The 15,551-nt window shown below is 58.6% G+C and overlaps 3 protein-coding genes across 3 annotated transcripts; all 3 read left to right on the forward strand.

Moving 5' to 3' along the window:
- Positions 1–427: 427 nt before the first annotated feature.
- On the forward strand, positions 428–4,410 carry LOC126160070 (ice-structuring glycoprotein-like). The gene is made up of 4 exons (XM_049916876.1): positions 428–1,603; positions 1,878–2,338; positions 2,436–2,847; positions 3,673–4,410. The coding sequence occupies exons 1-4, from the start codon at positions 428–430 to the stop codon at positions 4,408–4,410; spliced, it is 2,787 nt and encodes a 928-aa protein (XP_049772833.1).
- Positions 4,411–5,430: 1,020 nt separating this feature from the next.
- Positions 5,431–6,498, forward strand: LOC126160071 (uncharacterized). The gene has a single exon (XM_049916877.1). The coding sequence runs from the start codon at positions 5,431–5,433 to the stop codon at positions 6,496–6,498; it is 1,068 nt and encodes a 355-aa protein (XP_049772834.1).
- Positions 6,499–13,657: 7,159 nt separating this feature from the next.
- On the forward strand, positions 13,658–14,188 carry LOC126160072 (trophinin-like). The gene has a single exon (XM_049916878.1). It carries the CDS (start codon positions 13,658–13,660, stop codon positions 14,186–14,188), a length of 531 nt encoding a protein of 176 aa, XP_049772835.1.
- The last annotated feature ends 1,363 nt before the right edge of the window (positions 14,189–15,551 follow it).

Here is a 15,551-nt window from a genome sequence, read left to right on the forward strand (position 1 = left end):
GTTCACAGAGAGTGCAGCCTTCGCATGGAGTGCTGCCTTCGCAGGGAGTGCTGCCTTCGCAAGGAGTGCTGCCTTTGCATGGAGTGCAGCCGTCACACGTAGTGCTGCCTTCGTACTGAGGCCTGCCTTTGCACTGAGTGCTGCTTTCGCACGGAGTGCTGCCTTTGCATGGAGTGCAGCCTTCGCACATAGTGCTGCCTTCACACGGAGTGCTTCCTTTGACACAGTGCTGCCTTCGCAAGGAGGGCTGCCTTCGCGAAGAGTGCTGCCTTCGCAAGGAGTGCTGCCTTTGCACAGAGTGCTGCCTTTGCAGGGAGTGCTGCCTTTGCACAGAGTGCTGCCTCCGCAAGGACTGCTGCCTTTGCATGGACTGTTGCCGTTGCATGGACTGTTGCCTTTGCAAGGAGTGCTGCCTTCGCAAGGAGTAATGCCTTCGCTAGGAGTGCTGCCTTCGCAAGGAGTGCTGCCTTCGCAAGGAGTGCTGCCTCCGCTAGGAGTGCTGCCTTCGCTAGGAGTGCTGCCTTCGCTGGGAGTGCTGCCTTCGCTCGGAGTGCTGCCTTCGCAGGGAGTGCTGCCTTCGCAAGGGGTAATGCCTTCGCAAGTACTGATGCCTTCGCAGGGAGTACTGCCTTTGCAACGAGTGCTGCCTTCCAATGAGTGCTGCCTTCGCAAGGAGTGCTGCCTTCACATGGAGTGCAGCCTTCGCATGGAGTGCTGCTTTTGCTCAGAGTGCTGCCTTCGCAAAGAGTGCAGCCTTCGCAAGGAGTGCTGCCTTCGCAAGGAGTGCTGCCTTCGCAGGGAGTACTGCCTTTGCAACGAGTGCTGCCTTCCAATGAGTGCTGCCTTCGCTAGGAGTGCTGCCTTCGCTAGGAGTGCTGCCTTCGCAGGGAGTGCTGCCTTCGCAGGGAGTGCTGCCTACGCAGGGAGTGCTGCCATCGCTAGGAGTGCTGCCTTCGCAAGGAGTGCTGCCTTCGCAAGGAGTGCTGCCTTCGCTAGGAGTGCTGCCTTCACAAGGAGTGCTGCTTTCACAAGGAGTGCTGCCTTCGCACGGAGTGCAGCCTTCGCACGTAGTGCTGCCTTCCCACATAGTGCTGCCTTTGCACAGAGATCTGCATTCGCAGGGTGTGGTGCCTTCACAAGAAGTGCTGCCTTCGCAAGGTGTGCTGCCATCGCTAGGAGTGCTGCCTTCAAAAGGAGTGCTGCCTTCGCAAGGAGTGCTGCCTTCGAAAGGAGTGCTGCCTTCGAAAGGAGTGCTGCCTTCGCAAGGTGTGCTGCCATCGCTAGGAGTGCTGCCTTCGCAAGGAGGGCTGACTTCGCAGGGAGAGCTGCCTTTGCAGGGAGTGCTGCCTTCGCAAGGAGTAGTGCATTCGCAAGGAGTGCTGCCTTCGCAGGGAGTGCTGCATCCGCAAGGAATGCTGCCTTCGCAAGGAGTGCTGCCTTCGCAAGGAGTGCTGCCTTCGCAAGGAATGCTGCCTTTGCAAGGAGCGCTGCCATCGCAAGGAGTGCTGCCTTCGCTAGGAGTGCTGCCTTCGCAAGGAGGGCTGCCTTCGCAAAGAGGGCTGCCTTCGCAGGGAGTGCTGCCTTCGCAAGGGGTAATGCCTTCGCAAGTAGTTCTGCTTTCGCAGGGAGTACTGCCTTTGCAAGGAGTGCTGCCTTCCAAGGAGTGCTGCCTTCGCAAGGAGTGCTCCCTTGGCAAAGAGTGCTGCCTTCGCAAGGAGTGCTGCCTTCGCAATGAGGGCTGCCTTCGCTAGGGGTGCTGCCTTCGCTAGGAGTGCTGCCTTCGCAAGGAGTGCTGCCTTCGCAAGGAGTGCTGCCTTTGCACAGAGTGCAGCCTTCGCACATAGTGCTGCCTTCACAAGGAGTGCTTCCTTTGACAGAGTGCTGCCTTCACAAGGAGTGCTGCCTTCGCAAGGAGTGCTGCCTTCGCAAGGAGTGTTGCCTTCGCAAGGAGTGCAGCCCTTGCAAGGAGTGCAGCCTTCGCAAGGAGTGCTGCCTTCGCAAGGAGTGCTGCCTCCCCAAGGAGTGCTGCATTAGGACGGAGTGCTGCCTTCGCTAGGAGTGCTGAATTCGTACGGAGTGCAGCCTTCGCAAGGAGTGCAGCCTTCGCAAGGAGTGCTGCCTTCGCAAGGAGTGCTGCCTTCGCAAGGAGTGCTGCTTTCGCACAGAGTGCAGCCTTCGCACATAGTGCTGCCTTCACACAGAGTGCTTCCTTTGACAGAGTGCTGCCTTCGCAAGGAGGGTTGCCTTCGCAGGGAGTGCTGCCTACGCAGGGAGTGCTGCCTTCGCAAGGAGTGCTGCCTTTGCAAGGAGTGCTGCCTTTGCAAGGAGTGCTGCCTTCGCAAGGACTGCTGCCTTCGCAAGGAGTCCTGCCTTCGCATGGAGTGCAGCCTTCGCACATAGTGCTGCCTTCACACGGAGTGCTTCCTTTGACACAGTGCTGCCTTCGCAAGGAGGGCTGCCTTTGCACAGATTGCTGCCTTCGCACGGAGTGCAGCCTACGCACAGAGTGCTGCCTTCGCAAGAATTGCTGCCTTCGCGGGGACTGCTGCCTTCGCATGTGGTGGCGCCTTCGCAAGGAGTGCTGCCTTCGCAGGGAGTTCTGCCTTTGCAAGGAGTGTTGCCTTTGCAAGGAGTGCTGCGTTCACAAGGAGTGCTGCCTTCGCAAGGAGTGCTGCCTTCGCAAGGAGTGTTGCCTTCGCAAGTAGTACTGCCTTTGCAAGGAGTGCTGCCTTCGCAAGGAGTGCTGCCTTCCAAGGAGTGCTGCCTTCGCTAGAAGTGCTGCCTTCGCATGGAGGGCTGCCTTCGCAAGGAGGGCTCCCTTCACATGGAGTGCTGCCTTCGCAAGGGGTAATGCCTTCGCAAGTACTGCTGCCTTCACAGGGAGTACTGCCTTAGCAACGAGTGCTGCCTTCCAATCAGTGCTGCCTTTGCAAGGAGTGCTCCCTTCGCACGGAGTGCAGCCTTCAAATGGAGTGCTGCTTTTACTCAGAGTGCTGCCTTCGCAAGGAGTGCAGCCTTCGCAAGGAGTGCTGCCTTCGCAAGGAGTGCTGCCTTCGCAAGGAGTGCTGCCTTTGCACAGAGTGCTGCCTTTGCAGGGAGTGCCGCCTTTGCACAGAGTGCTGCCTCCGAAAGGAGTGATGCCTTTGTATATACTGTTGCCTTCGCAAGGAGTGCTGCCTTTGCAAGGATTGCTGCCTTTGCAAGGATTGCTGCCTTTTCAAATATTGCTGCCTTCGCATGGAGTGCTGCCTTCGCTAGGAGTGCTGCCTTTGCTAGGAGTGCTGCCATCGCAGGGAGAGCATGCTTACGCAGGGAGTGCTGCCTTCGCAAGGAAAGCTGCCTTCACAAGGAGTGCTGCCTTCGCAAGGAGTGCTGCCTTCGCAAGGAGTGCTGCCTTCGCAAGGAGTGCTGCTTTCGCACGGTGTGCACCCTTCGCACATAGTGCTGCCTTCACACAGAGTGCTTCCTTTGACAGAGTGCTGCCTTCGCAAGGAGAGCTGCCTTCGCAGGGAGTGCTGCCTACGCAGGGAGTGCTGCCTACGCAGGGAGTGCTGCCTTCGCAAGGAGTGCTGCCTTCGCAAGGAGTGCTGCCTTCGCAAGGAGTGCTGCCTTCGCACGGAGTGCAGCCTTCGCACATAGTGCTGCCTTCACACGGAGTGCTTCCTTTGACAGAGTGCTGCCTTCGCAAGGAGGGCTGCCTTCGCAAAGAGTGCTGCCTTCGAAAGGAGTGCTGCCTTTGCACAGAGTGCTGCCTTTGCAGGGAGTGCTGCCTTTGCACAGAGTGCTGCCTTTGCAAGGAATGCTGCCTTCGCAAGGAGTGCTGCCTTCGCTAGGAGTGCTGCCTTCGCTAGGAGTGCTGCCTTCGCAGGGAGTGCTGCCTACGCTGGGAGTGCTGCCTTCGCAAGGAGTGCTGATTTCGCAAGGAGTGCTGCCTTCGCAAGGAGTGCTTCCTTCGCATGGAGTGCTGGCTTCGCACGGAGTGCAGCCTTCGCACGTAGTGCTGCCTTCGCACGGAGTGCTGCCTTTGCACAGAGATCTGCATTCGCAGGGAGTGGTGCCTTCGCAAGAAGTGCTGCCTTCGCAAGGAGTGCTGCCTTCGCTAGGAGTGCTGCCTTCGCAAGGAGTGCTGCCTTCGCAAGGAGTGCTACCTTCGCACGGAGTGCAGCCTTCGCACGTAGTGCTGCCTTCCCACGGAGTGCTGCCTTTGCACAGAGATCTGCATTCGCAGGGTGTGGTGCCTTCGCAAGGAGTGCTGCCTTCGCTAGGAGTGTTGTCTTCGCAAGGAGGGCTGCCTTCGAGAGGAGGGCTGCCTTCGCAGGGAATGCTGCCTTCACAAGGGGTAATGCATTTTCAAGTTGTGCTGCCTTCTCAGGGAGTACTGCCTTTGCAACGAGTGCTGCCTCCCAATGAGTGCTGCCTTCGCAATGAGTGCTGCCTTCGCAAGGAGTGCTGCCTTCGCAAGGAGTGCTGCCTTCGCAAGTAGTGCTGCCTTCGCAATGAGGGCTGCCTTTGCAGGGAGTGCTGCCTTAGCAAGGGGTGGTGCCTTCGCAAAGAGTGCTGCCTTTGCAAGGAGTGCTGCCTTCGCAAGGAGTGCTGCCTTCGCTAGGAGTGCTGCCCTTCTAAGGAGAGCTGGCTACGCAAGGAGTGCTGCCATCGCTAGGAGTGCTGCTTTCGCAAGGAGGGCTGTTTTCGCAGGGAGTGCTGCCTTTGCAGGGAGTGCTGCCTTCGCTAGGAGTGTTGCCTTCGCAAGGAGAGCTGCCTTCGCAAAGAGGGCTGCCTTCGCAGGCAGTGCTGCCTTCGCAAGGGGTAATGCCTTCGCAAGTAGTTCTGCTTTCCCAGGGAGTACTGCCTTTGCAAGGAGTGCTGCCTTCCAAGGAGTGCTGCCTTCGCAAGTAGTGCTCCCTTCGCAAAGAGTGCTGCCTAAGCAAGGAGTGCTGCCTTCGAAAGGAGTGCTGCCTTCGCAAGGAGTGCTGCCTTCGCAAGGAGTGCTGCCTTCCCATGGAGTGCTGCCTTGGGACAGAGTGCTGCCTTCGCTAGGGGTGTTGCCTTCGTACACAGTGCAGCCTTCGCAAGGAGTGCTGCCTTCGCAAGGTGTGCTGCCTTTGCAAGGAGTACTGCCTAAACAAGGAGTGCTGCCTTCGCAAGGAGTGCTGCCTTCGCTAGCAGTGTTGCCTTCGCAAGGAGTGCTGCGTTCAGAAGGAGTAGTGCCTCCGCAAGGGGTGCTGCCTTCGCAAGGAGTGCTGCCTTTGCAAGGAGTACTGCCTTCGCAAGGAGTGCTGCCTTCGCAATGAGTGCTGCCTTCGCAAGGAGGGCTGCCTTCGAGAGGAAGGCTGCCTTCGCAGGGAGTGCTGCCTTCGCAAGGGGTAATGACTTCGCAAGTAGTGCTGCCTTCTCAGGGAGTACTGCCTTTGCAACGAGTGCTGCCTTCCAATGAGTGCTGCCTTCGCAAGGAGTGCTGCTTTCGCAAGGAGTGCTGCCTTCGCAGGGAGTGCTGCATCCGCAACGAGTGCTGCCTTCGCAAGGTGTGCTGCCTTCGCAAGGAGTGCTGCCTTTGCAAGGAGCGCTGCCATCACAAGGAGTGCTGCCTTCGCTAGGAGTGCTGCCTTCGCAAGGAGGGCTGCCTTCGCAAAGAGGGAGTACTGCCTTTGCAACGAGTGCTGCCTTCCAATGAGTGCTGCCTTTGCAAGGATTGCTGCCTTCGCAAGGAGTGCTGCCTTCGCAAGGAGTGCTGCCTTCGCATCGAGGGCTGCCTTTGTAGGGAGTGCTGTCTTCATAAGGGGTTTTGCATTCGCCAGGAGTGCTGCCTTTGCAAGGAGTGCTGCCTTCGCAAGGAGAAATGCCTTCGCAAGGAGTGCTGCCTTCGCAAGGAGTGCTGCCTTTGCACAGAGTGCTGCCTTTGCAGGGAGTGCTGCCTTTGCACAGAGTGCTGCCTCCTCAAGGAGTGCTGCCTTTGCAAGGATTCCTGCCTTCGCAACGAGTGCTGCCTTCGCTAGGAGTGCTGCCTTTGCTAGGAGTGCTGCCATCGCTAGGAGTGCTGCCTTCGCAGGGAGAGCTGCCTACGCAAGGAGTGCTGCCTTCGCAAGGAGAGCTGCCTTCACAAGGAGTGCTGCCTCCACAAGGAGTGCTGCCTTCGCAAGGAGTGCTGCCTTCGCAAGGAGTGCAGCCTTCGCACGTAGTGCTGCCTTCCCACGGAGTGCTGCCTTTGCACAGAGATCTGCATTCGCAGGGTGTGGTGCCTTCGCAAGGTGTGCTGCCTTCGGTAGGAGTGCTGCCTTCAAAAGGAGTGCTGCCTTCGCAAGGAGTACTGCCTTCGAAAGGAGTGCTGCCTTCGGAAGGAGTGCTGCCTTCGCTAGGAGTGTTGTCTTCACAAGGAGGGCTGCCTCCGAAAGGAGGGCTGCCTTCGCAGGGAGTGCTGCCTTCGCAAGGGGTAATGCATTTTCAAGTAGTGCTGCCTTCTCAGGGAGTACTGCCTTTGCAACGAGTGCTGCCTCCCAATGAGTGCTGCCATCACAAGGAGTGCTGCCTTCGCAAGGAGTGCTGCCTTCCCAAGGAGTGCTGCCTTCGCAAGGAGTGCTCCCTTCGCAATGAGGGCTGCCTTTGCAGGGAGTGCTGCCTTCGCAAGGGCTGGTGCCTTTGCAAGGAGTGCTGCCTTTGCAAGGAGTGCTGCTTTCGCAAGGAGTGCTGCCTTCGCTTGGAGTGCTGCCCTTCTAAGGAGAGCTGGCTTCGCAAGGAGTGCTGCCATCGCTAGGAGTGCTGCTTTCGCAAGGAGGGCTGACTTCGCAGGGAGTGCTGCCTTTGCAGGAAGTGCTGCCTTCGCAAGGAGTGGTGCCTTCACAAGGAGTGCTGCCTTCGCAAGGAGTGCTGCATCCGCAAGGAGTGCTGCCTTCGCAAGGAGTGCTGCCTTCGCAAGGAGTGCTGCCTTCGCAAGGAGTGCTGCCTTTGCAAGGAGCGCTGCCATCGCAAGGACTGTTGCCTTCGCTAGGAGTGCTGCCTTCGCAAGGAGGGCTTCCTTCGCAAAGAGGTCTGCCTTCGCAGGGAGTGCTGCCTTCGCAAGGGGTAATGCCTTCGCAAGTAGTTCTGCATTCGCAAGTAGTGCTGCCTTCGCAAAGAGTGCTGCCTTCGCTAGGAGTGCTGCCTTCGCAAGGAGTGCTGTCTTTGCAAGGAGTGCTGTCTTCGCAAGGAGTGCTGCCTTTGCAATTTGTGCTGCCTTCGCAATGAGGGCTGCCTTTCCAGGGAGTGCTGCTTCGCAAGGGGTGGTGCCTTCGCAAGGAGTGCTGCCTTTGCAAGGAGTGCTGCTTTCGCAAGGAGTGCAGCCTTCGCTAGGAGTGCTGCCCTTCTAAGGAGGGCTGGCTTCGTAAGGAGTGCTGCCATCGCTAGGAGTGCTGCTTTCGCAAGGAGGGCTGACTTTGCAGGGAGTGCTGCCTTTGCAGGGAGTGCTGCCTTCGCAAGGAGTGGTGCCTTCGCAAGGAGTGCTGCCTTTGCAAGGAGTGCTGCCTTCGCAAGGTGTGCTGCCTTCCCAAGGAGTGCTGCCTTAGGACGGAGTGCTGCCTTCGCTAGGAGTGCTGCCTTCGTACGGAGTGCAGCCTTCGCAAGGAGTGCTGCCTTCGCAAGGAGTGCTGCCTTTGCACAGATTGCTGCCTTCGCACTGAGTGCAGCCTACGCACAGAGTGCTGCCTTCGCAAAAAGTGCTGCCTTAACAGGGAGTGCTGCCTTCGCATGGGGTGGCGCCTTCGCATGGGGTGGCGCCTTCGCAAGGAGTGCTGCGTTCACACGGAGTGCTGCCTTCGCAAGGAGAGCTGCCTTCGCAAGGAGTGCTGCCTTCCAAGGAGTGCTGCCTTCGCTAGAAGTGCTGCCTTTGCCCGGAGGGCTGCCTTCGCAAGGAGGGCTCCCTTCGCAGGGAGTGCGGCCTTCGCAAGGGGTAATGCCTTCGCAAGTACTGCTGCCTTCGCAGGGAGTACTGCCTTTGCAACGAGTGCTGCCTTCCAATGAGTGCTGCCTTTGCAAGGAGTGCTGCCTTCGCAAGGAGTGCTGCCTCCGCAAGGAGTGCTGCCTTCGCAACGAGGGCTGCCTTTGTAGGGAGTGCTGTCTTCGCAAGGGGTTTTGCCTTTGCCAGGAGTGCTGCCTAAGCAAGGAGTGCTGCCTTCGCAGGGAGAAATGCCTTCGCAAGGAGTGCTGCCTTCGCAATGAGTGCTGAGTTTGCACAGAGTGCTGCCTTTGCAAGGAGTGCTGCCTTTTCACAGAGTGCTGCCTCCGCAAGGAGTGCTGCCTTTGCATAGACTGTTGCCTCCGCAAGGAGTGCTGCCTTTGCATAGACTGTTGCCTTCGCAAGGAGTGCTGCCTTTGCAAGGAGTGCTGCCTTCACAAGGAGTGCTGCCTTCGCTAGGATTGCTGCCTTCGCTAGGAGTGCTGCCCTCGCAGGGAGTGCTGCCTATGCAGGGAGTGCTGCCTTTGAAAGGAGAGCTGCCTTCGCAAGGAGTGCTGCCTTCGCAAGGAGTGCTGCCTTCCAAGGAGTGCTGCCTTCGCTAGAAGTGCTGCCTTCGCACGGAGGGCTGCTTCGCAAGGAGGGCTCCCTTCGCAGGGAGTGCTGCCTTCGCAAGGGGTTATGCCTTCGCAAGTACTGCTGCCTTCGCAGGGAGTACTGCCTTTGCAATGAGTGCTGCCTTCCAATGAGTGCTGCCTTTGCAAGGAGTGCTGCCTTCGCACGGAGTGCAGCCTCCGCATGGAGTGCTGCTTTTGCTCAGAGTGCTGCTTTCGCAAGGAGTGCTGCCTTCGCAAGGAGTGCAGCCTTGGCAAGGAGTGCTGCTTTCGCAAAGAGTGCTGCCTTCGCAAGGAGTTCTGCCTTTGCACAGAGTGCTGCCTTTGCAGGGAGTGCTGCCTTTGCACAGAGTGCTGCCTCCGCAAGGAATGCTGCCTTTGCATGGACTGTTGCCTTCGCAAGGAGTGCTGCCTTCGCTATGAATGCTGCCTTCGCAGGGAGTGCTGCCTACGCACGGAGTGCTGCCTTCGCAAGGAGTGCTGCCTTCGCAAGGAGTGCTGCCTTCGCAAGGAGTGCTGGTTTCGCAAGGAGTGCTGCCTTCGCACGGAGTGCAGCCTTCGCACGTAGTGCTGCCTTCGCTCGGAGTGCTGCTATCGCTAGAAGAGCTGCTTTCGCAAGGAGGGCTGACTTCGCAGGGAGTGCTGCCTTTGCAGGGAGTGCTGCCTTCGCAAGGAGTGGTGCCTTCACAAGGAGTGCTGCCTTTGCAAGGACTACTGCCTTCGCAAGGAGTTCTGCTTTCGCAAGGAGTTCTGCCTTCGCTAGGAGTGCTGCCCTCGCAAGGAGGGCTTCCTTCGCAAGGAGGGCTCCATTCGCAGGGAGTGCAGCCTTCGCTAGGAGTGCTGTCCTTGCAAGGAGAACTGCTTTCGCAAGGAGTGCTGCCTTCGCAAGAAGTCCTGCCTTCGAAAGGAGTGCTGCCTTAGCAAGGAGTGCTGCCTTCGCTAGTAGTGTTGTCTTCGCAAGGAGGACTGCCTTCGAGAGGAGGGCTGCCTTCACAAAGAGTTCTGCCTTGGCAAGGGGTAATGCATTCGCAAGTAGTGCTGCCTTCTCAGGGAGTCCTGCCTTTGCAACGAGTGCTGCCTCCCAATGAGTGCTGCCTTCGCAAGGAGTGCTGCCTTCGCAAGGAGTGCTGCCTTTGCAAGGTGTGCTGCCTTCGCAATGAGGGCTGCCTTTCCAGGGAGTGCTGCTTCGCAAGGGGTGGTGCCTTCGCAAGGAGTGCTGCCTTTGCAAGGAGTGCTGCTTTCGCAAGGAGTGCTGCCTTCGCTAGGAGTGCTGCCCTTCTAAGGAGGGCTGGCTTCGTAAGGAGTGCTGCCATCGCTAGGAGTGCTGCTTTCGCAAGGAGGGCTGACTTTGCAGGGAGTGCTGCCTTTGCAGGGAGTGCTGCCTTCGCAAGGAGTGGTGCCTTCGCAAGGAGTGCTGCCTTCGCAGGGAAAGCTGCATCTGCAAGGAGTGCTGCCTTCGCAAGGAGTGCTGCCTTCGTAAGGAGTGCTGCCTTTGCAAGGAGCGCTGCCATCGCAAGGAGTGCTGCCTTAGCTAGGAGTGCTGCCTTCGCAAGCAGGGCTGCCTTCGCAAAGAGGGCTGCCTTCGCAGGGAATGCTGCCTTCGCAAGGGGTAATGCCATCGCAAGTAGTTCTGCTTTCGCAGGGACTACTGCCTTTGCAAGGAGTGCTGCCTTTCAAGGAGTGCTGCCTTCGCAAGAAGTGCTCCCTTCGCAAAGAGTGCTGCCTTCGCAAGGAGTGCTGCCTTCCCAAGGAGTGCTGCCTTGGGACAGAGTGCTGCCTTCGCTAGGAGTGTTGCCTTCATACAGAGTGCAGCCTTCGCAAGGAGAATTGCCTTCGCAAGGAGTGTTGCCTTTGCAAGCAGTACTGCCTTCGCAAGGAGTGCTGCCTTCGCAAGGAGTGCTGGCTTCGCTAGCAGTGTTGCCTTCGCAAGGAGTGCTGCGTTCAGAAGGAGTGGTGCCTCCGCGAGGAGTGCTGCCTTCGCAAGGAGTGCTGCCTTTGCAAGGAGTACTGCCTTCGCAAGGAGTGCTGCCTTCGCACGGAGTGCTGCATCCGCTAGGAGTGCTGATCTCGCAAGGAGGGCTGCCATCGCAAGGAGGGCTGCCTTCGCAAGGTGTGCTGCCTTCGCAAGGAGTGCTGCCTTCGCATGGAGTGCAGCCGTCACACATAGTGCTGCCTTCACACGGAGTGCTTCCTTTGACAGTGTGCTGCCTTCGCAAGGAGTGCTGCCTTCGCAAGGAGTGCTGCCTTCGCAAGGAGTGCAGCCTTCGCAAGGAGTGCTGCCTTTGCAAGGAGTGCTGCCTTCGCTCGGAGTCAGCCTTCGCACGTAGTGCTGCCTTCCCACGGAGTGCTGCCTTTGCACAGAGATCTGCATTCGCAGGGTGTGGTGCCTTCGCCAGAAGTGCTGCCTTCGCAAGGTGTGCTGCCTTCGCTAGGAGTCCTGTCTTCAAAAGGAGTGCTGCCTTCGCAAGGAGCACTGCCTTCGAAAAGAGTGCTGCCTTCGCAAGGAGTGCTGCCTTCGCTAGGAGTATTGTCTTCGCAAGGAGGGCTGCCTTCGAGAGGAGGGCTGCCTTCACAGGGAGAGCTGCCTTCGCAAGGGGTAATGCATTCGCAAGTAGAGCTGCCTTCTCAGGGAGTACTGCCTTTGCAACGAGTGCTGCCTCCCAATGAGTGCTGCCTTCGCAAGAAATGCTGCCTTCGCAAGGAGTGCTGCCTTCGCAAGGAATGCTGCCTTCACAATGAGGGCTGCCTTTCCAGGGAGTGCTGCCTTCGCAAGGGGTAATGCATTCGCAAGTAGTGCTGCCTTCTCAGGGAGTACTGCCTTTGCAAAGAGTGCTGCCTCCCAATGACTGCTGCCTTCGCAAGGAGTGCTGCCATCGCAAGGAGTGCTGCCTTCGCAAGGAGTGCTGCCTTCGCAATGAGGGCTGCCTCTGCAGGGACTGCTGCCTTCGCAAGGGGTGGTGCCTTCGCAAGGAGTGCTGCCTTCGCAAGGAGTGCTCCTTCGCTAGGAGTGCTGCCCCTCTAGGGAGAGCTGGTTCTGCAAGGAGTGCTGCCTTCACTAGGAATTGCTGCCTTCGCAAGGAGGGCTGCCTTCGCAAAGAGGGCTGCCTTCGCAGGGAGTGCTGCCTTCGCAAGGGGTAATGCCTTCGCAAGTAGTTCTGCTTTCGCAGGGAGTACTGCCTTTGCAAGGAGTGCTGCCTTCCAAGGAGTGCTGCCTTCGCAAGGTGTGCTCCCTTCGCAAAGAGTGCTGTCTTCGCAAGGAGTGCTGCCTTCGCAATGAGGGCTGCCTACGCAGGGAGTGCTACCTTCGCAAGGAGAGCTGCCTTCACAAGGAGTGCTGCCTTCGCAAGGAGTGCTGTATTCCAAGGAGTGCTGCCTTCGCTAGAAGTGCTGCCTTCGCACGGAGGGCTGCCTTCGCAAGGAGGGCTCCCTTCGCAGGGAGTGTTGCCTTCGCAAGCGGTAATGCCTTCGCAAGTACTGCTGCCTTCGCAGGGAGTACTGCCTTTCCAACGAGTGCTGCCTTCCAATGAGTGCTGCCTTTGCAAGGAGTGCTGCCTTCACACGGAATGCAGCCTTCGCATGGAGTGCTGCTTTTGCTCAGAGTGCTGACTTCGCAAGGAGTGCAGCCTTCACAAGGAGTGCTGCCTTCGCAAGGAGTGCTGCCTTCGCAAGGAGTGCTGCCTTTGCACAGAGTGCTGCCTTTGCAGGGAGTGATGCCTTTGCACAGAGTGCTGCCTCCGCAAGGAGTGCTGCCTTTGCATGGACTGTTTCCTTCGCAAGGAGTGCTGCCTTTGCAACGATTGCTGCCTTCGCAAGGAGTGCTGCCTTCGCTAGGAGTGCTGCCTTTGCTAGGTGTGCTGCCTTTGCTACGAGTGCTGCCTTCGCAGGGAGTGCTGCATACGCAGGGAGTGCTGGCTTCGCAAGGAGAGCTGCCTTCACAAGGAGTGCTGCCTTCGCAAGGAGTGCTGCCTTCGCAAGGAGTGCTGCTTTCGCACGGAGTGCAGCCTTCGCACATAGTGCTGCCATCACATGGAGTGCTTCCTTTGACAGAGTGCTGCCTTCGCAAGGAGGGCTGCCTTCGCAGGGAGTGCTGCCTACGCAGGGAGTGCTGCCTTCGCAAGGAGTGCTGCCTTCGCAAGGAGTACTGCCTTCGCAAGGAGTGCTGCCTTCGCAAGGAGTGCTGCCTTCGCAAGGAGTGCTGCCTTTGCATGGAGTGCAGCCTTCGCACATAGTGCTGCCTTCACACGGAGTGCTTCCTTTGACAGAGTGCAGCCTTCGCAAGGAGGGCTGCCTTTGCAAATTGTGCTGCCTTCGCAAGGAGTGCTGCCTTTGCACAGAGTGCTGCCTTTGCAGGGAGTGCTGCCTTTGCACAGAATGCTGCCTCCGCAAGGAATGCTGCCTTTCCATGGACTGTTGCCTTTGCAAGGAGTGCTGCCTTTGCAAATAGTGCTGCCTTCGTAAGGAGTGCTGCCTTCGCTAGGAGTGCTGCCTTCGCTAGGAGTGCTGCCTTCGCGGGGAGTGCTGCCTACACAGTGAGTGCTGCCTTCCCAAGTAGTGCTGCCTTCGCAAGGAGTGCTGCCTTCGCAAGCAGTACTGCCTTCGCGAGGAGTGCTGCCTTCCCACGGAGTGCAGCCTTCGCACGTAGTGCTGCCTTCGCACGGAGTGCTGCCTTTGCACAGAGATCTGCATTCGCATTGAGTGGTGCCTTCGCAAGAAGTGCTGCCTTCACAAGGAGTGCTGCCTTCGCTAGGAGTGCTGCCTTCGCAAGGAGTTCTGCCTTCGCAAGGAGTGCTGCCTTCGCACGGAGCGCAGCCTTCGCACGTAGTGCTGTCTTCCCACGGAGTGTTGCCTTTGCACAGAGATCTGCATTCGCAGGGTGTGGTGCCTTCGCAAGAAGTGCTGCATTCACAAGGTGTGCTGCCTTCGCAAGGAGTACTGCCTTCGAAAGGAGTGCTGCCTTCGCAAGGAGTGCTGCCTTCGCTAGGAGTTTTGTCTTCGCAAGGAGGGCTGCCTTCGAGAGGAGGGCTGCCTTCGCAGGGAGTGCTGCCTTCGCAAGGGGTAATGCATTCGCAAGTAGTGCTGCCTTCTCAGGGAGTACTGCCTTTGCAAAGAGTGCTGCCTCCCAATGAGTGCTGCCTTCGCAAGGAGTGCTGCCATCGCAAGGAGTGCTGCCTTCGCAAGGAGTGCTGCCTTCGCAATGAGGGCTGCCTCTGCAGGGAGTGCTGCCTTCGCAAGGGGTGGTGCCTTCGCAAGGAGTGCTGCCTCTGCAAGGAGTGCTGCCTTCGCAAGGAGTGCTGCCTTCGCTAGGAGTGCTGCCCTTCTAAGGAGAGCTGGTTCCGCAAGGAGTGCTGCCATCGCTAGGAGTGCTGCTTTCGCAAGGAGGGCTGACTTCGCAGGGAGTGCTGCCTTTGCAGGGAGTGCTGCCTTCGCATGGAGTGGTGCCTTCGCAAGGAGTGCTGCCTTCGCAGGCAGTGCTGCATCCGCAAGGAGTGCTGCCTTCGCAAGGAGTACTGCCTTCGCAAGTAGTGCTGCATTTGCAAGGAGCGCTGCCATCGCAAGGAGTGCTGCCTCCGCTAGGAATTGCTGCCTTCGCAAGGAGGGCTGCCTTCGCAAAGAGGGCTGCCTTCGCAGCGAGTGCCGCCTTCGCAAGGGGTAATGCCTTCGCAAATAGTTCTGCTTTCGCAGGGAGTACTGCCTTTGCAAGGAGTGCTGCCTTCCAAGGAGTGCTGCCTTCGCAAGGTGTGCTCCCTTCGCAAAGAGTGCTGTCTTCGCAAGGAGTGCTGCCTTCGCAATGAGTGCTGCCTTCGCTAGGAGTGCTGCCCTCACAAGGAGGACTGCCTTCGCAAGGAGGGCTGCCTTCGCAGGGAGTGCTGCCTTCACAAGGGGTAATGCCTTCGCAGGGAGTGCTGCCTTCGTAAGGGGTGGTGCCTTCGCAAGGAGTGTTGCCTTCGCAAGGAGTGCTGCATTCACAAGGAGTGCTGCCTCCGCAAGGAGTGCTGCTTTCGCAAGGAGTACTGCCTTCGCAAGGAGTACTGCCTTCGCAAGGAGTGCTGCCTTCACAAGGAGTGCTGCCTTCGCTACGAGTGCTGTCTTCGCAAGGAGGGCTGCCTTCGAGAGGAGGGCTGCCTTCGCAAGGGGTAATGCGTTCGCAAGTAGTGCTGCCTTCTCAGGGAGTACTGCCTTTGAACGAGTGCTGCCTTCCAATGATTGCTGCCTTCGCAAGGAGTGCTGCCTTCGCAAGGAGTGCTGCGTTCGCAAGGAGTGCTGCCTTCGCAAGGAGTGCTGCCTTTGCAATGAGGGCTGCCTTTGCAGGGAGTGCTGCCTTCGCAAGGGGTGGTGCCTTCGCAAAGAGTGCTGCCTTCGCAAGGAGTGCTGCCTTCGCAAGGAGTGCTGCCTTCGCAATGAGGGCTGCCTTTGCTGGGAGTGCTGCCTTCACAAGGGGTGGTGCCTTTGCAAGGAGTGCTGCCTTTGCAAGGAGTGCTGCCTTCGCAAGGAGATATGCCTTCGCAAGGAGTGCTGCCTTCGCTAGGAGTGCTGCCCTTCTAACCAGAGCTACCTTCGCAAGGAGTGCTGCCTTCGCTAGGAGAGCTGCTTTCGCAAAGAGGTCTGCCTTCGCAGGGAGTGCTGCCTTTGCAGGGAGTGCTGCCTTCGCAAGGAGTGGTGCCTTCGCAAGGAGTGCTGCCTTCGCAGGGAGTGCTGCATCCGCAAGGAGTGCTGCCTTCGCAAGGTGTGCTGCCTTCGCAAGGAGTGCTGCCTTTGCACAGAGTGCTGCCTTCACAAGGAGTGATGCCTTCGCAAGGAGTGCTGCCTTCGCAAAGAGTGATGCCTTCGCAAGTAGTTCTGCTTTCGCAGGGAGTACTGCCTTTGCAAGGAGTGCTGCCTTCCAAGGAGTGCTGCCTTCGCAAGGAGTGCTGCCTTCGCAAGGAGTGCTCCCTTCGCAAGGAGTGCTGCCTTCGCAAGGAGTGCTGCCTTCGCAATGAGGGCTGCCTTCGCAGGGAGTGCTGCCTTCGCATGGGGTG

This window comes from Schistocerca cancellata, unplaced genomic scaffold, assembly GCF_023864275.1.
Source record: "Schistocerca cancellata isolate TAMUIC-IGC-003103 unplaced genomic scaffold, iqSchCanc2.1 HiC_scaffold_1150, whole genome shotgun sequence".
Taxonomy (NCBI): Eukaryota; Metazoa; Arthropoda; class Insecta; order Orthoptera; family Acrididae; genus Schistocerca; species Schistocerca cancellata.

Bases quoted from the DNA above. Each gene is read 5' to 3' on its own strand.
- LOC126160070 (XM_049916876.1), top strand. From the start codon at position 428: ATGCCTTCGCTAGGAGTGCTGCCTTCGCAAGGAGTGCTGCCTTCGCAA. The intron at 1,604-1,877 runs GCAAGTAGTTCT...TTCCTTTGACAG, and splicing joins TCGCAAGGGGTAATGCCTTC to AGTGCTGCCTTCACAAGGAG. The intron at 2,848-3,672 runs GTAATGCCTTCG...TTCCTTTGACAG, and splicing joins GAGTGCTGCCTTCGCAAGGG to AGTGCTGCCTTCGCAAGGAG.
- LOC126160072 (XM_049916878.1), top strand. From the start codon at position 13,658: ATGAGTGCTGCCTTCGCAAGGAGTGCTGCCATCGCAAGGAGTGCTGCC.
- LOC126160071 (XM_049916877.1), top strand. From the start codon at position 5,431: ATGAGTGCTGCCTTCGCAAGGAGTGCTGCTTTCGCAAGGAGTGCTGCC.